Source organism: Astyanax mexicanus, chromosome 15 (assembly GCF_023375975.1).
Source record: "Astyanax mexicanus isolate ESR-SI-001 chromosome 15, AstMex3_surface, whole genome shotgun sequence".
Classification (NCBI taxonomy): domain Eukaryota; kingdom Metazoa; phylum Chordata; class Actinopteri; order Characiformes; family Acestrorhamphidae; genus Astyanax; species Astyanax mexicanus.
The window spans coordinates 28,029,896-28,051,357 of record NC_064422.1 but is presented as its reverse complement, the minus strand read 5'-3'; the positions used below and the strand labels follow the sequence as shown (position 1 = coordinate 28,051,357).

At 40.9% G+C, this 21,462-nt stretch overlaps 2 protein-coding genes across 4 annotated transcripts in view; both read right to left on the bottom strand.

Annotated features, from left to right (window-relative positions):
- Positions 1-6,887: 6,887 nt before the first annotated feature.
- Positions 6,888-10,538, bottom strand: LOC125781314 (uncharacterized). The gene is made up of 2 exons (XM_049465061.1): positions 9,168-10,538; positions 6,888-9,115 (listed from the first exon to the last, which is right to left on the bottom strand). The coding sequence occupies exons 1-2, from the start codon at positions 10,536-10,538 to the stop codon at positions 7,157-7,159; spliced, it is 3,330 nt and encodes a 1,109-aa protein (XP_049321018.1). The 3' UTR covers positions 6,888-7,156.
- A 1,408-nt stretch (positions 10,539-11,946) lies between these two features.
- Positions 11,947-21,462, bottom strand: part of abcc3 (ATP-binding cassette, sub-family C (CFTR/MRP), member 3) — a 69,986-nt gene continuing 60,470 nt past the window's right edge. For 2 of the 3 annotated variants that reach the window (XM_007257238.4, XM_007257237.4), the window contains exons 24-31: positions 16,795-16,994; positions 16,405-16,531; positions 15,563-15,664; positions 15,308-15,454; positions 14,501-14,659; positions 13,068-13,234; positions 12,745-12,939; positions 11,947-12,444 (exon numbers count right to left, since the gene is read on the bottom strand). In XM_007257238.4, the coding sequence (XP_007257300.3) occupies positions 12,336-12,444; positions 12,745-12,939; positions 13,068-13,234; positions 14,501-14,659; positions 15,308-15,454; positions 15,563-15,664; positions 16,405-16,531; positions 16,795-16,994 (1,206 nt within the window). In that variant the 3' untranslated portion in view covers positions 11,947-12,335. Of the gene's footprint in view, positions 12,445-12,744; positions 12,940-13,067; positions 13,235-14,500; positions 14,660-15,307; positions 15,455-15,562; positions 15,665-16,404; positions 16,532-16,794; positions 16,995-21,462 lie in introns of those variants that run through there. The other variant, XM_007257239.4, reaches the window with a different exon arrangement.

The window sequence follows — 21,462 nt, the reverse complement described above, 5'->3', positions numbered from 1 at the left end:
CGCTCCAACAGCCAATCAGTGTCTACTCTGAGAGACTTCAGACAAAGCTGGATGTTTGCAGTCAACCCTTTTAGGCTGGAGAGGGTCCAAGTTGAGGACAGCACAGCTCCAGGCAGGGATAAAACTCCTTAATGGGTTTGCATCTAACTGTTGGCACACTGAGAACATACTGAAGCACCAAGCGAGACAGTTCAGATCATGATTGATTACTTAAGGCGTAGCTTTGCACATTGCATTCTTTCATATCTGTTACTCAGGAGACAGATCACCTCATTTGCCCTTTCAACGTTCAAGCTATTTGTTGAATGAGATGTTTTATTTGGAAGCAAAATTAATAAACTGTTGTCAATCTGTTGGCTTGTAGTGAAGACTGATGCAACCTAAGGCTATGAATGGGGCAGACAAGAATCGGCCTATTATTTCTGGAAGTTTAAAAAAGGTTTTATAAACAGGCCTCAAATAGTGAGGTGACTTAAAATAGTTCAAAGCCATTATCATAAACAGATGTACATACATTAATGTTAAGCTTTATCATCTTTTTAATGTCAAATCACTTTATGCTTGGTTGATTGTGTATTTTTTTTTAGTTTTGCTATGAATGCTAATTGTTTTTCAGTCAGGTTTCAAATGCCAAATGAAACATTATGCTGAAGTGTTTCAGAAAGATGGAACTGACTGAAATATAACTCTCATGTTTCACTGTAACATCTACTTCTCGGTTCATGGCGATGTAAATCTCACTTCTGCATTCCAAAGCCTAGGCTGCAGCTGAGACAGACTGCTTTTCCTGGATGCTACTTCATATAATAGAAGGCTGTACCAAAATTAAGAACCTTTTATATGCTGCCTAATCTGAGCCCCATAATTAAGACTTGATTAATTAAGACCCCCCACAAAAGGAATAAAAACATTAAATTGTTAAATATTACAGTAACTGTACAGTTTCTATGCCTTAAAGAATCTTGTCATTTGATTTTAAACACCCTTATAAAATGGAACATAGCATTTCATGTTAGTAACCTTTCCCTTTGCCTGCCTGCCTCAATTATTGGTCAAGTGGCTAGTGTCTTCATTAAGGTAGCACCTGCACAAGCCAAGGCACTATGTGTAAGTAGCTGCTATCTAGTGTTCTTACATACGCTCACATGAAGATGATGGATTGTTTAGATTTACCATTCCACCTTAAATGCTGCTAATTTGCCATTCCTGTGCTGTAAAGATGTTTTTTTAGGCACTTTTAAGGTGGAATGGTAAACTAAATTTTACCATTCCACCTTAACTGCTGCTGTGGTGAAGCTTTAAGCTAAAGAGTCTTTTTAGGCAAGAGTCTTTTTTGAAGTAACACCATCAGCTTTTAAGGGGGGGAACAGCACTTCCTCAGAAGTTCTGTTCCAGATATAGTTTTATTTGGACTAACATAAGCAGAAAAATCCATTAAGTATTTAACATCTATTACAGACTCAATGTTTCTTTTTAAGGTGCAAGGAAAAATATTAACATGAAACTAAAAGCTTTGGACATGAAACGAAACTAAAAGCTTCATACTTTGATGGCTGTAGTAATGAGGAATGAATAGCTTATATGAGTAGTTTTACAGTAAGCTATTACTTTTCTTAAATATACTTTATTGCCTTCATTACATCACTCATATCAAGAAGTAAGATTGTTCAAATTTACCATTCCACCTTAACTGCTGCTGTGGTGATACTTCAGGCTAAAGAGTCTTTTAGGCACTTTGAAGGCAAAATCTTTAGTTTTTCAGGTGGAACCGAACTTTTTTAGTTAGAATCCAGATTTAGTTTTATGTGGACTAACATAAGAACTCATAAAGCACAAAAAATTACATCTATTACAGGTACAATGTTTCTTTCTTTTAAGGTGAAAGGGAATATGTTTTAAGGTAGAAGGGAAGTAGTGATTTAGTGGATGACGTTAGCTCAGAACCTTAAAGATATAGCTCTGGTTAATGGTAACTGAGTTTACACTGAATGTGAATATATGCTGCTGTAAAGTAATACATTTGACTTAAGATTTGAGTTTAAGATTAGGTACTGTTATCTAATCTACTACTTCTACTACTACTATTAGCTACTAGTTAAGTAACTGAGACTGCCACCATTACAGAATATGTACCATTTATGTTTTTAAAAGCAGAATTGTGAGGCCTGCCTTGAATGCACTTAACCATTTCACAAGTATTTGTTTAGTATCTGTATAGTATCTGTTTATTATATAGGATCACTTTGTAGTTCTGCAATTACAGACTATATTCCTACTGCTTTTAGTTCCCTTTACACTGGACTGCTGTGTCTGAGCATTGGTTTCTTAATGAAGTTGTGTGGAGTGTTCTCTAGTCTTCAGAAATACTGACTAAACAGTGACTGCGCCCTTTAGACAGTTGTCTTTATAAGTGCAAGAGATAGGGGCATATATTTGTCCATGCAAAAAAAAAACACTTTTTTTTATCACCATTAAGAAGCTTACATTAGTTGCTTCACACTTCATTGGGAGAATTCCGAGGGCCCTGACATTTAAAACGAGGCACTGAGAACTTTAAAGTGCACAGGTAGCTTATTATAAAAGACTAAGATTAAAAATGAATGCATGAATTCCAGCTGTTGCTGAAAATATCTCTATTAATAATCATGCATTAGACTTTTTGCAGTCTGTTCCCCTATCGTACAGCTTCATATCTTGACTTATTTGTAGGCTTGTTAATGGTATAAAAACAGTAATTTATCGCTAGCATGATAAGCCTGTTGGGAGCATTGTCTAAAACAGCTGTATTTCGGAATGCTGGGGGTGAATGGAGGTGGGCTATTCGACTAAAGTTCACACTCATTATCATGTTTCACTACACCTGAGTCAATTTCACACCAGATTTCTTCTTTAAGGTCTGAACAATCCTCCGTTTAGAACTGGGTGTAGGTGAAAGGAGTTCAGACAGATGCTCTGTATGTGTGTTTTTATAAGAGTATGTTTCAATCTGCTTGTACACTGTTTTCAGATTTCATCATGGCCGACGGATAAATACTGCCTGCAAGCTACTGCCTTTCCAGTGTTGCATTATCTGAAACGGCCCCAAATGTCAGAGTATCGACACCTACGCAGACGTCCTGGAGGGGGTTTCAGGCTTTTGCCTGTTTTGTTGCACAGAAAATGTGGCTGTATGCCAGGTTTCATTCAGCCCTGTTATGGAAACTCTACTTTCCACAGACATCTATATTGGGAAATGTTCTGACAGTGCAAAGAAAAATTAAGCTCTAATAACAAACATCATCTTTGTTCTGTTCCGGGAGAAATCTTGCTCCGTCACCACTTTCCCTACCTTACCCAGCATCCCCCTTCCACTGGCAGCTGCGTGGTGCTGCAGTGATCTGAGAGGGAGGAAAGGAAGGTAGCAGCCAAACCCATCCATATTTCATGTGGTTTGGCCTGGGGTAAGATGTTCATACAATTTGGGCCCATTCATCCTCTCGGGTCCATCAACTGTCAGAGGCACGGTGGGGCGGCACAGGAGTCTTTAATAAAGTAACACCGAGGCTAATTAAGAGAAAGAGAATAAAGCAAACCGCAGCTTCCCTCCCTCTTAACTCAGCACTCGACCGCAGAGCATGAGCCGTCTTGTCAGTGGACCTACAGGGATAAACTGCTCTTCCATTATTTCATCAGTATCACTGCCAATGTTTGGGACTCGCTAGGAACCACATGGCTCAAAGTGGAGCTTAGAAATTCCTCGGATTCATCATCCAGAGCTGGAAGAAGCTGCTTCATGACTAAGCTTGATTTGATGGGTAAAAATAGCAGGGAAGTACTTGTCAGGAATGTTGTGGTCCTTGCCATTCAATTGGGCAATTTAGATAATGAAATGTTTGACACATGAAATGAATGTTTTCTCAAAATGAATTCTACAAATGATGGAACACGGAACTCCACTTATGGGCATATTATGAAAGAATTCCAACACGTATCCTTCGTCTCTCCACACACTGCTTGTTTTCATCCAGGAGGAACACCTATGACCTCAACGCTCTGAAGACCAAATGCTTTTTCCCCAAAAAAAAAAAAAAAAAATATCATATTATCTTATTTTGAATGATAGTTTTACCTTGATTACACAATGCACCGTATTTTATATCATGGCCTTTATTTTCTGCCGTAGGGCCTCAAAAGGTATTTGAGGTGACTGAGGCTAAGAATGCTGAGCAGCTAAGACAGCTGCGTCCACACTGCGTTTGGAATGGCTCCCGTCGGGCTGCAACTCCCTCCGTGTTTTATCTATCTCTATATGATCCATAGCTTCCTATATCGCTCCTCCTTTGAACGTTTCTTGGTTTTCAGGTCCAGACAGAATGCTGACAGCTTTAAAATCCAACGAGGTTCTTTTAAAGACATGCTCATCTCATAAATGCACTGACTGCCCACTAAATCACTGACACAACAGTAAATGTTAAAGTTAGAGCCGTTTATCTTCCAGGATGCGTTCTGTCTGGTAGGCCACGGCATGGGAAAAGGGTGAGCCAGTGAAATGTGTCAAACTTAAATGTTGTTTACAGACAGATTGGTTATTTTGGTAATGTTAAAATGCTTATTTCTTTTAAAAGGGTTAATCTTGTATTTAAACAAGATCATTTTACCTACCTAAAGAATAAATAAATAAATAAAAAATTGCATCCGATTGGAATTTCTAAATGGTGATATGTGCCGAGTCCCGCCTTCTCACCCCACGATTGATTGTTTTCCCTTTATCTGCTCAAACCACAGATATTTCCTTTCCCCATTTCTGCCACACACAAAGAAAGAAAACACAGAGGTTTAATCCCAAATTACACACAACCTCCTATTTAGTCAACTGTGCAAATCACAACATTTCAGATTCTAAATTTATAATAGTACAATATTTGCATGTGTTGAATTATAAAATGTGGTCCTACCTGTTTTTTTATGACTTGTAGTGACTATGTAGTTCACAGTATAGGAAGTATTTTCACATCTCACCTCATAATCTCCGACATCAGCATCTAAACAGTAATGCAGTTCACGTTCTTCCATCTCTCAAACAAAATAATCACTCTAGAACATTACAGACAGTACTCTGTTCTATTGCTTAACTGCACATTTTAGCACAAAACTACAGATTCTATGCATCCCCTGTACACAGAGGTGCATTCTTTTAATAATTCTATTAATATTAGTACACTATACATATGCGTATGATACATATAAACTTTATATGGATACTTAAATCTCCTTTAACTGCTATTGCAGTATTGCACAGTATTGTCTTTTGCACTTTTATCATAACTTTTATTTATACAATGTAACTTGACATTTTGAACTTGCCTTAGCTACAATGAACATTGACTGTTTAGTATAAGCAAATATTTTGTGTATTTTATGTCCTATATATATGCACATTATCAATAAATGTCTATTTTCTGTTCTATTTTCATACATAAGGCTCACTGTATCATAAGGTGCATATTAAGCAAAACTAGTAAGAAACCATATTTCCCTTTTAATTTAGCAGGTTTCAACGCTGGGACACCTAAGTAAACAAACCTGTAATACTTTACACATACATTAAATTTTCTGCAATACATTTTCTTTCATACTTAAACAAGCGCTGAATGTTAATCTACACATATTTCTCTCCTGAAAACTGTTGATTTGGGTGAGTAAAGCACTTCTGTTTATTTACAGTAAGCTTAGATTTCCAGTATTTTAGCATGGTTAGCAGCTGCGGTTAGCAAGTGTTTAGCACTAGTAAATGCTGCCTAACAGGCTACACTGAGGAACGCTAGTTACGAATGTAACTGTGGTTCTATGAATGCTGGATGACCGCCAGAGGGCGGCTTAGCCTAGTGGATATTCCCTTGGGCACAGCAATGGACCGAGCAATTATACCAAAAAAAGCATGTGACCTACCCCTACAAGGGGCCGTCACACCCACCTATCTTCCTCGGAACAACTTCTCGCGCAACCCGCGGACTGACCGAGTGACGACAGACTCTGGCGGTCATCCAGCATTCATAGAACCACAGTTACATTCGTAACTAGCGTTCTATTTCATGCCTCCTGACCGCCAGAGGGCGGCTTAGCCTAGTGGATGACGCATACCAACTTTGTCACGAGGGCAGCACATCCAATGGCAGATTCTTGGCTGAGAGCACGGATGAGGCCAGATCCATTTGCGCAGCCACATTCAGCCGGTAGAACCTCGAAAAAGTGCAAGGAGACGACCAGGTCGCGGCTGAGCACACCTCTGACAGGGGAACACCCCGAAGTACCGCCCAGGATGTGGAAACTGCACGAGTGGAGTGGCATGTCACAGATGCAGGTAATGTGATACCAGCTGCATCATACGCCATCCTGATGACTCTTACCACCCAGTGTGAGAGACCCTGTTTAGAGAGCGGCCCACCCACTGTGCGGCCACCAAAACACACAAAAAGTTGATCAGTGGAACGAAGAGGTTCCGTCGCTGAAACATATTGCCTGAGTGCACGAACAGGGCACAGAACTGAAGGCTGATCCACAAGCTCGTCCTGAAACGCAGACAGAGCAATAGACTGGTTAACAAAAGATGATTCCAGAACCTTTGGCAGAAACACAGGATTAGGCCACAATGTGACACCGGAACAATCAGGCCACCAACGTAAACAAGCAGCACTAACTGAAAGTGCATGCAGCTCACTGACACGTCTTGCTGAGGCAACAGCTAAGAGAAAGGCAGTTTTGAGTGAAATCCATTTAACACCCGCTTGTGATAGAGGTTCAAAGGGAGCACACTTTAAGAGGCTTAAAACACAAAGTAAATCCCACTGAGGGCAGCGCGGGGTCCTGACAGGCCTGAGGCGCCTAGCACCCTTAAGAAAGCCACAGATCAGTTTGTGAGAACCTAAGGATGATCCATTAATGTCCACATGACGGGCCGATATGGCAGCGACATAAACTTTCAATGTGGAAGGTGCCCTACCCGCATCAAACAGATGCTGGAGGAAATCCAGCACTACAGGAATATCACAGTGCACAGGAGAAACCCTGAACTTAGTGCACCAATCAGAAAACAGCTTCCAACGGTTACCATATAAGAGACGGGTAGACTGAGCTCTGGCATTCTCCACAGTGTATTTCACAGAGGCAGAACAAGCCATTAAAACATCAGGGGGCCCAGAGGCCACACCCAGAGCTGGAGGCGTTCCGGACACGGGTGCCACAGTCGCCCCCCCATCTGTGAGAGAAGGTCCCTCCTCACAGGAAGTGGCCAGGGCTCGCTGCTGAGTAGGCAGTGAAGCAGAGGAAACCAGGGTCTGGCAGGCCACTGTGGAGCTACCAGCAGGACACTGTGTCTGCACTGTTGAATTCGGAGCAGGACGCTCAAAAGAAGCGGAATTGGGGGAAAGGCATATAAAAGGCAGCGTGGCCATTCGTGTGCCAACGCGTCTGTCCCCATCGCTCTCTCTTCGTCCATGCGAGAGAACCATCGCGGGCAGTGTGTGGTGGTCGCACTCGCAAAAAGATCGACCGCAGCCATGGCATAACGATCCCATATTTGACGCACCACATCCGGGTGTAAGCACCACTCGCCCGGGTCCAACCTCTGCCTTGAGAGAAAATCCGCAGTCAGATTGAGGGTCCCAGCAAGATGAATCGCCCGCAGCGATGCCAGCCTGTGATTTGCCCAGGTGAGGATGCTGCGTGCCAGACGCAGAGCAGGCAGGGAACGAGTACAACCTTGGTGGTTTATGTTGTAAACAACTGTCATATTGTCTGAACGAACAAGAACATGACGACCCTGGAGTTGTGGCAGAAAATGCTGGAGTGCCAAATAAACCGCTCTCAGCTCGAGGAGGTTTATGTGGTCCTGGGCTCGGTGAAAACTCCAAGAACCCTGCACAGCGCTGCGTTGCCATACAGCACCCCAACCCGTGAGAGATGCGTCGGTGGTGATTATCTCCCGACGTGATGCCACGACCCCCAGCGGTACCCCCGCCATGAGAAAAGAGCGGCGCCTCCACGGGACGAGAGCCTCCTCGCACCCCTGATCGATCAGCACCAGCCTGTGTTTGTGACGGATCGGATCGAGCCCCAAATGATTCATCCAGATCTGAAACGGTCGCAGTTCCAGCAAACCGAGCGGCAAAATGCACACAGCCGCTGTGAACATTCCCAGCAGACGTAACAGGTGACTGTAGCGGACGCAGCGGCCCACGTGAACTCTGGAGAGTAATCCCAGAATACTCACCACACGCTGTGTCGTCAGAGATGCTTTCATTGCTCGCGAGTCTAAGTTCATGCCTATGAACTGAACCGACTGACTCGGGCAGAGGGAGCTTTTCTCCAGGTTGATGGAAAGCCCCAGCCCTGCTACGTGAGATCGCAACACTTTGAGATCTGCCATCGCTCGCTCCCGCGAGAGTGAACAGATCAGCCAGTCGTCCAGGTACGGCAAGATCTTCATTCCAGCGCGAGTCAGCGGAGATAACGCCGCCGCCATGCATCTGGTAAAGACCCTCGGAGCTAGCGAAAGCCCGGACGGAAGAACCCGGTACTGATAAGTTCGGTTCTGAAAGGCAAAGCGGAGAAAACGCCTGTGTACAGCTGCTATGGGAATGTGGAAATATGCGTCCTTTAAATCCAGAGTGGTGAACCACTCGTTTGGCTGAATCACCTGGAGCACATCCACGGGACGAATCATTTTGAAAGTGAATCGTTTGAGGTGTCGGTTCAACCCCCTCAAATCCAGAATCGGGCGGAAGCCGCCGTCTTTTTTCGGCACTAGAAAATATTTGGAGCAGTGTCCCTGAAAAAACACGGGACATTTCACCTCCTCTATGGCACGTTTTGCAATAAGAGCACATATTTCCTCCTGAAGAGTGTTTACATGAACTGAACTTTTTACACGTGTCTGAATCAAACGTGCGACTCGCGGGGGTCGACTCCTGAACTGGAGCCGATACCCGTAACTCAGGGTCGAAAGAACCCAGCGATCCGTGGAAGCTACGGACCACGCAGCCAGCTGAGAGTCCGTGAAAACACCCACTGGCTGCCCCTGCTTGTCAGCGCGAAGCGCGCGGTCCTTTCGTTCCAGCGGGGGGGCGCCGAGGGGGAGCTGGAGGGCGGCGAAAGTGTCCAGAGATCCGAGGGGGAGATCGCCTATTCGCCTGAGTTGGCATACGCCTGATCTGATCAGAGCGAGCCTGTGGAAGAACTGAACGCGGGCGTGTAAACACACGCTCAGAGCGGTGTGATTTCGGCTGCTGCTGTCGCGTCTCGGTCATACGAGCTCGGCGCTCCAAAGCCTCTGTGGCCGCCGGTCCGAATAACTGGCCGGGCATTAACGGGAGATCCCGGAGCGCGGTTCTGCACGCATCAGACAACGGCGCTTGAGAAAGCCACAAATGACGGCGTAATCTCACAAGGCTAGCCATAAGACTGCCAAACTCCTGTGTCAGGAATCCCATTCCATGTAGAACAGTCTGCAGAGCACCTCTAAAGGCAGAAGGCATATCTACCAGCTGAGGTGAAGACTCCATTTCCAAAAGGAGATGAGAAATAGTATTATCCAGCCGGCCAATGCGCGCTGCGTGATTGTATGCTTTAGCGATACCTTCATCAGTGCGTCTGCATGCCTTGCTTGGGCATCGGACATCAAAACGCAGCGCTTCGTCAGGAGAAACAACCAGGGAGGCGACCGAAGGCTCCAATGGAGGGATACGATCCAGTCCGTACTGAGCCGCGTCGGACATGTTCCAAAACGACCGAGCCAGGGAAGAAGGTCGAGATCGCGAAGCTGTAGCCAAAAAGGCTGACTGGAGCTCTCCCACAAATGCGCTGCAAGGAGGAATGAGAGCGGGGCTATCCGCCGCGGTTAGCTTAAAGTAAGCACTGGAGCTGGGAGTAGGCTGTGCTGGAGCGGAGCCAAGCCGAGCCAGAGTAGCGCGAACCATAGTTGGGAGGGGAGAAGTGTCCTCCAACGCACTTCCATCATCCACAACCGAGCCGGAGCCGAGAGGAGAGCCCGCTGCAGAGAGGGGCGATCGTGGGAGGGAAACAGCCCGTACAGTGTAGTCAGCAGCATTGCCTGAAGTAAAGAGGCTATCCGTGGCTGCAGTGGAGAGTAAATCATCATCATCCTCCACGGGCTCGGAGTCGGCGGTCTCAGCGCCGAGCTGGAGGGCAGCGGGCAGCTGGTGACTCTGAAGCTGAGTAACAAGAGCTTCCAAGCGGTCCAGGCGTGAACGTAGAGCACCTGCCTTCCTTTTTGGTGCTGGCTCGTCCGCAGGTCGCGAAGAAGAGCGCTTAGTTCCTGCTTTCACCATCGAGGAACCCGAGGAGGAGAGCATGGCGTCGTCGTTAATAAGGACGGACGCAAGCCGGTGTTGGCGTGAGGCGAAGGGAATTGTCGCACAATGCACGCAAGGGTCAGACAGAGCTTCACGGAGGTGAGAGACCCCGAGGCAGGAGGGGCACAGGGTGTGCGGGTCGTCTGGCTGCAGCGGCGCGAAGCACGCTCGACAGGCAATAGGCTCCATAGCAGGCGGTGCACACAGAGGATCCACGGCGGACGGGAGTAATACGCACGCGGTTATTGGACCAGCGATGCAGTAGGCCGTGGCGAGCGAGTGCAGGTAAGGTGCACTAACACTCAGCGAACCCGGGCAAGCGGGGTCACCGCAATACTCACCGCCCGGGCCACGCTAGTTCTCAGGAGTGAAAACGAGTAAATCCGAAATCCAGTAGAATCCAGTAAATCCAATAACGAAACAGCTCGTGAGGGCAGAAATTCTGCAGCTCCGTGAGCTGTGAACGGTCCAAGCGCGAGAGGAAAAAGAGGAAGATAGGTGGGTGTGACGGCCCCTTGTAGGGGTAGGTCACATGCTTTTTTTGGTATAATTGCTCGGTCCATTGCTGTGCCCAAGGGAATATCCACTAGGCTAAGCCGCCCTCTGGCGGTCAGGAGGCATGAAATAGAACCCTGAGTGTTTCAGTAAGCCAGGGCGCTATCAGCTAGCGGTTTCTCCCACGTAGCTTGTTTTAACACGGTAAACACACAGACTGCAGTCCAATATACTCACCTCTGAATAGCGGCTAATGCTAATACTGCTTCATCCTGGAGAAACTTCACTGAAACTTCTGTATAACCCTGTACTTCAACAGTGGCTTTACTGCTCCATACAACCTGACTAAAAGAATACATACATAAGGCTCACAGGATTATAAGGCACACTGTATATTTTTGGGACAGTTACTTAGTACACATAGTTTACATATAATTTTTAGTATTTGTAGTCTGGGGAAAGCTGTACAATGCAAATACTTGTTTCTCTGTACTAATGACAATAAACTATTAAATCTTGATTTTTGATGTTTAAAAAAATATCAGTGCCCAAAAAAGGAATTTTTGATGTTAAAGCACTAGAGTGGACCAAATATTCTTAAAGAAATAATAGCTTTTATTATAGTTTTAAATTAATAATTAAATATAACACAACAAGATGACCAGAACAGTGCTTAATGAAAAATAAATTTTATATGGCAACTGGATTATTTTTTTTAAATTTGTTTTAATAATTTCACTTGTTCACAGGAGTTCGAATAATATTATATTTTTGGCCACACCAAATTTTTACTAGTCTCGGTAAATAAGAATTTTTTTAGCTATTAAATGTTAATTAAATAAATACAGTCCCTTCCCCATCAAATCAAATTTATTCTGGATCTTAATGAGTATTAATATATCTTTTTTTATTTACAGGAAATAGAAAGAGGCTCCAAGTATAAAAGCACTGTGAACGCTAAGAAAACTAAAACACGCCAGTTTAATTGTGATTGTCAGGCAAAGATTTTTTGGTCACAAAATTAATGTAATATTTGCACTGTAGTAAAATGTAAGACCAAATAAAAAAGCTTCAACTAGTAATAAACTAGGAGTCCAACAAATGTGGTGTACAAAAAGGAATCAGACATTTATTTCAGCAGTAATCTTCCCTATTGAACAGCCTCAAAAATGTGACTTAAATAATACAGTACAAAAATAGACAGGTTCATTGTGAAAATCGAAGTAACAGTGGCAATGTAGTTTATAGAAAAAACAAACAATAATGCAAAAGACAATGACAGCTCCTGAAAACAGCTTGCAGCTGAGTAAAAAAAAACATAGGATACATTCACTGGCTCTATATCTCTTAATGCAGTGGTCCTCAGGGACCTTCAGAAGGTCCACATTTTTGCTCCATTCCCATACGCTGGGAGAAGGGCTTAGAGCAATAATGTGGGGACCCTGAGGACCGTGTATAAAGGCACTGTTGAATTTACACAGCGTTGGAGGCTCACGCTAATCCCGCATCTTTTGCCATACTGTAGAATATTCCTTTTTGTGCAATAAGGTTCACTGGTGTGTCGAATTCTGCTATCTGTCCCTTGTCCAACACAAGAATTCTGTAAACAACAAAAGAGAACTGGATTAAAATTGTGCAATCAATAATAAGGTTTACAGATTTTTTTCTTTTTTCCAAAATGTAAATAGATTTTTCAGTCAATAAAAATGGTCCAAATGTCCTTTTAATTAAAAAAAAATCACATTTAAGCATGAATTTCTGAAGTTTTTGTTAAAATACATCCGGATCAAGCATCTGGTGATCTGGCAAATAAACTGAAATCAGCTGTGAACATATTAAACATTTTTTATTCACAACATGCTTCACTTTGCTAATAATATAAATGGAAGTCTTTCTATACCTTGTGTAGTCCATGATGGTGTTGAGTCTGTGAGCTATGGTGAAAACTGTGCAGTCCTCAAACTGTGTTCGGATGGTTGACTGGATGAGATCGTCTGTTTCCAGGTCAATAGCGGCTGTAGCTTCATCGAGGATGAGGATTCTGGTCTTCCTCAGCAAGGCTCGAGCTAAACAGATGAGCTGTCTCTGTCCCACGCTGTACAGACATGCAGAAAAACTCTCAGCTCACAGAAAGAAGCTGCTGTGTAAATAATATTTTCTAAAGCAGAATTAAAATGATTTAATTCATGGAAAGTTTGATGTATTTTTTTATGTTTTGTATACCTCAGATTTTCTCCTCCTTCTGAACATTCCAAGGCGAGTTTAGCTGGCTGGTTGCTGACGAACTTGTGCAGGTGAGACAATGTCAGAGCATTCCACATGTCGTCATCACTGTATTTCTCGAAGGGGTCAAGGTTCATCCGCAAAGTTCCTGAGAACAGCACTGGTTCCTATGAAACGTAGACCATACATTTCATATTTGCATGTGCTACATGAACAATGTATAAATAAATATGATGGAAATTCCGGTTAGGAAATTAAATTCTTGAGTGCATTTAACTGCAAGGATCCCAGTCTTTCCAGTTTTGCAACTAAATGTTTTGCTGCAATGCAATTTTCAATGATATTTAGGTCTGTGGACATGAAGACCATGGCAGTTAAAATTTTTCTTGGGCCGTATCATATTATTCACATTATATCATGACAGTAATATCTTGATTTTAAAAAGCCCAGGCGCGATAATAGCTATATTTGTCTGTAAAGCAGTCTATTGTTGAAGCAGTATACTCTTGAATTAACAAAATATTTCAATGATTTTTTTAGGCCTAGTTTCTCAAAAGCATCTTAACATTAGGAACACCTTAACATAGAAAGAGAGAGAGAGAGAGAGAGAGAGATAGAGATAGAGAGAGAGCTCAATGTGAAGCTCACTGGACCATCTAAGAACCATCTTTTTAGAATAAATAAAGCAAATGTGATGACTGTCTTATTTTTGACAGTTTTCTTAGGAGTATGGAAAACAAAAGTGATGAAAGTTGAAACAGTAGTTAAAACATATTTTTGACAATAAATTATGGATGTATTTAGAGACAAAATACAGCTTTTGGTCATTTTTATATGATCTGGAATTCATAAAACCAGCCATATCCACCCACAGGAACACATAACTAGAGTTCACAATACTTTAAAGTTGCAGAAAACAGAAAGTTTTGCAGCAGCTTTTAAACCTTGTTACCTAATGTTTTCAATGCTGAGATCTCCAGTGAGGGGCAAATGAGGCTAAACGATATTTCCTCAATGTTAGAAGTAAATTAGCAAAAAAATAAAAAAGGTGTTAAAAAGTGAATTAGGGTCACAGTCAACAACAGGAATTTCTGGAGAAAACAAAAGACGAACCAAAAATGTTAACAATCTGGATGCAAGCTCACAACAAATTAACCACAGTTGTGTTTGGAATCAAGCAAGCTAATTAGCCCCTGAAGAACAAGCTGTTTCAAGCTGTTTTGTGGGCGTAAAGGTGCTTTGGCCTCCTTCACTCCCTTAGAAAAACACACTTAATTCCATCAACTGCTTTATTGCATTTAACATGAATTCCATTTTTTGCTTACACAGTAAAGCCAAGATGAGAGAAATATTAATATGCGTTCTGAGACGAGCTTAAATTAAAACAGATTGCACAGCAAGGGTAAATATGGAGACGGGAAAACACTTCAGACCTGGGGGATGATGGTGAGTTTGGATCTCAGGTCATGAAGTCCAATTTCTTTAATCTTCACTCCATCAATGGTGATTTCTCCTCCTGCAGCCTCCAGCAGGCGGAACAGGCACAGGGTCATTGAGGACTTTCCTGCTCCAGTTCTACCCACAATTCCAATCTATGGAAAAACACAAGTTTAGATGTAAGAGTGGGAGGTATGCAAGCACTAAAGTGAATATTGGTGTGGCTTTGTAACTCCTTATTGATTTTACAATGGCTGCCTGCTACGTGTGGGAGTGAAATGGCATATTTTATTTGTATTGTGTATTATAACAAAGACAGCTGCTTCAAATATACCCTGCTTTTGCATTTGTGTTTCAGGCTTTTTACTTTATACACATGCAATTAGTAGCTGCACATTAAGTTTGCCACAACTATTGGTATTTTGTCAGTTTATTTCCATTGGCTGTCCATTTGTCCATGTAGATGCAGTTCAGTAGAGAGGGGTTCAATGTAATTACAGGATTAAAATCCTTGGTAAAGGTCATGAAGTTCACATTTTATTTATTCAAGAATTTACTTTAAAGTAGCCTTTAACTGAGTCATTGGTAGTGCAAATGATCATTTTTTTTGATAAATGCACATATTTAAAAAATTATAGCACACGTAAATGTACCATTACATTTATTAGATAGAAATAAGTAGCATCAATTATTGAAAACTTGCGAAAAATATGCACTGCTTGTCTATGTTATAAGTCCCAACACTAGATATGAAAACTGGACCAGTCTTAAAAAAACACTCCCGTTGTGGTGATCCTCCTCACCTTCTCTCCCCCTTTAACCCTGAGGGAAATGTTTCTGAGCACCAGGTCGAGTCCCTCTCGATACCTCACACTGTAGTCTGCAAACTCCACATTTCCCTCTGAAGGCCAGTCAGTGGGGGGCTTCTTATCCTCCACCTCCCATGGTGCCTACACACAAGCACCAATAACATCCCATCGGTGTCACATCACTTTTTGTACATTTACATTTGATGCATTTGTCTTTTTTAATAATATAGGTAAAAGATGAGTCTGTACCTCAGGCGGTGTCTCTGAATATTCCTTCACTCTCTCCACTGCAACAATGTTGCTCTCCAGGTCTGAAGTCATTCTCACCATCCAGTTCAGAGACATGGTGACCTGTCCAAAGAGGAGATTGTAAGTCTTCTCTTCCATGCAGTGGCTTTTAATAACACATGGAGTAGAATTATAGATGGGTTTCCAAGACTGTGACATTAGAAATCAATGTGAATTTTACACTTTGTGTAAAAGAAAAAATCAGAAAAAATTTGGAATATTTTGTTGACATTATGAATTTTGCAGATTTTCCCTGGTTCTGATGAGTCTGTCTACCCCCTTGTTATTTGATCATTTAAGGAGCATGGTAATAATAATAGTAGTGCAAGCAAAATTAATACAATAATCTTAAGATTAAAAGACTGAAAATATTAGTCCAGTTAAACAGTATGAAAATGTTTCAAAAGAGTGAATAATTCATAAAACAGACATAGGTTTTATAGAAGATAACATGCCAGATGTTATTTTCAGGAGATCCTTAGCTACTTAAGTATGTCTTAATTTGAGATGCAAAAGAATTTAGATATATAGTAAAATCCCCCCCAAAAAACAAAAACATGTCTTTTATTATTTGTTTATTATTTATCTTTTTTTCAATATTACAATATGGCCTAAGGACTAATGAATCTTATTATGAAGACACAATGCTAACTGCTGGACTGGCAATGCTAACTGTTTTTCTAAGCTGGATTAACTGCTGATTGTTGATGACAGATTGATGGCAGTTCTGCCGTTTGATATATGTGAATTATGTCCAAAGTTTACTCTGCTCCTTTGTTATGTAGCTCAGAATAGAGACTTACCTGCAAGGCATAAGACACGGACAGGCCCACCAGACCTGGGCTTAGGTTCTCCTTTTCGAGCACCGCAAACACAGCAGCAAACAGCACAATGCAGTTTCCAATAAACTCAATCCGGATCCCCAGCCACCTGAATACCCAGCAAAACCCAACAGGGTCACAGCAGATAAAAACACAACAGCTTTAAACACATTAACGCCTTCTTTCCTCCATATCAGTGAAGGGCTATCCAAAGACCACTGGTGGTACTGAGTTAGACATTATAATTACTGCAGTGTTGTTTTTTTGGTAAGGAACATTAGGGAACAGTAAAGAAAGAGAGAACATGTGGAGAGACTGAGGCAGACATCTGCAGACAATCATGCACCCAAGAGGGAGTGAGGCCAGACCTACCTGTTGGAAACAATACCAGGGTAGTAACTCTTTTGGTTTTCATCCACTTTCATATCACTCATGAGTACAAAGGCACTGTTACGCCCGTACGCGCGGATCACGCTAGTGCCAGTGATGGTCTCCGAAAAATGAGAGTATATGGGAGACCTACTGACCGACTCCAGTCTCTTTAACTGCCGTGAGGTGGCTACATAAAATCTCTACAGAGGAAATCAGGGGGAGAGAGACAAACAGAACATTTAACTGCTATGGCAAAAAAAAAATACAGTACAGAAATTACAAATACAAAAAACGGCAAGGTGAAGACCCTAAAAACACCGACAGATTAAAACTGGTATATAAGTGCTATAGACTTTTATAGACTATAGAGATTTTTTTCGTGGCTTTCAAAAAGAATAAAATTTAGAAATATTTAGTTAAAGGCATCTCCTGAGTGGCACAACAGTCTAAGAGCCTTATCTTACATCATGTGCAAGGTGTGTCATGATGCTCATTGCTATACTAAACTCGCAGATCAGTCTATTTTCACGCCTATTTTTTGTCATTTAAATAGCAAAGATGCTTATAAATATACCCCAATGGGCGTGGTGGTCTGAAAAAGAGGTGTGTTCTTTTAAGTTAATTAAGTTAAGTTAATCACTGCCGTATTGCTTTCTCAGCAACTGAAAACACAGGTGAACCACTGACTAATTTGAACCTCTGACAACAATCAACATCCAGAAATTCATTGCTTTCTTGGCAATGCAGGATGGCACACACTCGACACACGTACTAACTTTTACATTAACAATAAACAGAACAAAATAAAATAACACTGCTGTTTCTATAAATGACCTGTTCGTGTACCTTCACAGCATAAATGAGGTCAGTGCACCTGGCTCTTAAAGGGAATGGCAAGTGACACCCTGATTGGTTTATTTCATGTTATACCCAAAACACACCCATTATTAATTAAGAGAATTACTACAAGGCTCGCCTATATATATCTTAAAGGGCCAAAAGTGTTCGTTCTTGGACAAACACTACATGGCTAAAGGCTTTGGTTAAAAATGGACTAGGAGGCAACACAGTATAATTTACCTCACTCTCTTTGGGTGGGAAGATACTAGTTAAGGTAGGCATCTGTTAAGTGTACTCCTTCCAGCATGTTGAATGGATATACTGATATTTGCAGTAGTAAAAAGATGCAACAATGCTTCACATACTAGCTTTTACTCACAGCTTGGTAACATTATGTGAAATGGGGAGACCCAAGGCTGTGTTCTTACTGTTAGCCCAAGTGTTTTTTATGGCATATTTACATTGCATCCATATTTGATTTTAGCTTGAATATGTACATGCACAAATGTTAGTGTCTTCTGCATCATGTGTAACACAAAAACAACAACAGGTCCACAAAAGATTGTAGATCAAACAACATGGATACCAAGTTACCTAGTTACTGACACCTACATAGTTACTACAGGTTTATGATGCCTGGACACACAAATCTGATCAGATTACAAACAAATAATATGTTTCTTTTTTTTAATGGAAATTTCCTTTTTTTTTCTTTTTTTTACTAATCTTTAATTGAGCAAAATGTTACTTCTAAGAGAAACGTTTATAATCCGAAATAGGTTTCAGTGTAATCTGCCGATAGTTTCTAGGATCCTCACCATCACCATTTTAAACAGCAAACATTACATAAATACATTTTACAAATTTACACAAACTGTCTAAATCATCAGAATAAATGTGCAAAAAAATGGATTTACATGAGTTTCACATTAAACTGAAACATTAATTTAAATATAATCAAAAGCTATCATAAAGTTGTAGTGAAAGACATTTCTCAGCATTATCATTAATGATAAAAACATGGTAAACATCAAAGTATCTCAGTGTTTTAAAACATGCAACTTTTAAACCATTCAAAGAACAGTACATTAACCCAAAACAAAAATATAAATGAGAGAGGCTGGAGGATTTTAACGCCATGCGAAGCTGAAGCCAAATTAAAGGCGATATGCGTGAAAGAAAGGAATCGTAAAGGATGCTGGAGTGAGTTGTGTGAGTGTAGTGTGAGATGGCTGGTTGCTACAGAATCCCAGATCTTCAGAACAGAGATTTTTTTTAACTATATAAGAGCGTTTCCGAAAAAACTTATCCAAAGCATGAAGAAAGTCTACAAGAAGGAGGCTCACACCGTACTACCCTACCCTGCATTAGCAAGAATGTTACAAATGCTGGTCAATTAAAATTTGATTTAGTAGGACTGCACAGATTGTATGCTTTAAATGCTAAGATTAAATTCAGTTAAGCAAACCTTTACAGTAAAATGTTAGGATTTAGATCAGAAAGGTCTAAGATGAGCTTCTATGCGTTGTCTGATGCAAAGTATAAAATGTTTGCTGAGTTTGCCCACAAATAACCCCTCAAGCCACTAAGAGTGCTGCTGTTTTACAACTGAAATAACAGGTAAAGGGAAAAGTCCACCTAAACTACTGTCTGTTAATTTATATTATGTTAATTGATATTAGTAAGACTAGCGGCTAAAGCCCAGCGTTAAGTATGGAACAACATAAGGCTAGTTATAAATGGAAAAAATGAGAACATTAGGCTGATAAAATAAACTGAAACAAAAAGACAAATGGAACAAAAAGATAAATAAATAAATAAACCTGAAAATGAACAAACAAACGACAAATGAATGATCTTCTATGCCTACATATTCTAAGCTAACTGCACACTACACCTTCAAACAGCTGTTCTTTATACACATCAGTTATAAAACTGAAATCTGAGAATTAGAGGCATACAGATACTCATGGCCAGACATACGTATGTATATGCAATTATACATACTGTTCAAAATCAGTCCTTAAAAAGCACAGTGAAATAGTCATCAACAGGCTCAGGATAAGAGAAGGTGAATTAATCCAAAGTAAATATGAATGAATTTTCAGTTTTAGGGAACTCCTAAATACAGTACCAGTTAAAAGTTTGGACACCTTTTTATTCAATGTTTTTACTATTGTGTTTATGTTTTTTCCCTACACTGTAAAGGAATTATCTTATATGAGGTGCTGTTAACTTACGGTTTCTGAGGCTGGTAACTCTGATGAACTTATCCAGTGCAACAGAGGTAATTTTGGGGTGGTCCTTATGAGAGCCAGTTTCATCAAAACATTTTCGATGGTCTTTAAGACTGCACTTGAGTCCTTGATCTTTTTCTTAAAGTATTTTTCTTTACTTAGTTGAGTAGTTCTTGAAATGATATGGATTAGAACATTATTCAAATAGGGCTATACACTGTATACCAACTCTACCTCTTCACAACTTTACAACAATGCTCTAAAATACATTAAGAGGCAGAAGATTCAAGTAATTAACTCTTGATAAGGCACAGCTGTTACCTGAAAGCCATTCCAGGTGACTCTACATCATAAAGCTGACTGAGAAAATCTAGCCAAGATGTGCAAAGCTGTCATCTAAGCAAGAGGTGCTACTTTAAAAAGTTTCAAACATAAAACATATTCTGGTTTGTTTAACACTTTTTGTTTATTAAATAATTCTATTGTTTAATGTTTTCCTTCAAAGTTTGGATGATTTTTTTAAAATAATCTACAATGCAGAACATTTTTAATAAAAACACTGAATATAAGGTGTGTATAAACTTTTGACTGGTACTGTGTGTCAGCCTTTATTCTCTCAGTATTGTGAAAATACAACAATCATTCACTATTATTGGTTCTAGTGAAATTAATACTATAGATCACTTAATCATCTGAATGGAAATCAAAATGCTTTGTGGGTATTTTGTTACTGCGCAACAGACTCTCTCATCACTTCTCTGCAGTCACATTTCAAAAATGTCAACCTTAGGAAGTAAAAACCTTCCTATCTTTCAATGGTAAATATTCTTTCGTTATGTCTACAAGACCCGCGCCTCCCAGTAACACACTGAAACTCACTGAAGACTGAGCAATAACAGCAGTCTTACACTTTTGCTATGATGCAATATGACTAAAAAAATACTTTTTGCCTGAAAGAAACACACTAAAACAAGAATAAAGAAAGAAGATTTGAAGTTATGTATAACCAAGGAAAGAGGCCAACATGGAATGCCCATTTTCCAAAGTGAACTTGAGGTCAGTGGGCTGGGAAGTTTTCTGTCTGTTGCGTAGTAGCAAGCTCTGCCCAGCCAAAGCAGGTCACTGTAAATGTTATTCTATGCTGCTCCCTATTGGTTGTTTTTAGAGTTGAGCTGTAGCAGATGTAGTTTTTGGTTGCATGGAAAATGCACATAATCAGCTGCTGTGGAGGATAAAACACATGAAATGTCCAGAGATGCCCAATTTACTATTTGTGCTTGTCTGAGACAGCATTATCTTAAAGAAAAATGTGGAAGGTGCAAAAACGGGCCTGTCAAAATATGTAATCACCACCAATCCTCAAACACATATACAAATGCATATGTCTGAAGGTAGGATATGGGTACAATACAAAAATGCTTTTTTATTCAACTATTTACACCTGAAACCTGGTGCTTAAAGCTTAGTATATCCGGCCCTCAGTTTCTAAATAATTTCTAGACCTCAGTAATTATTTACGGCACAATGAGGTTGAAATACTTTAAGCTTTAATTTGTATAAAGAACAACTGTTTAAAAAAAAGAAAAGTCCA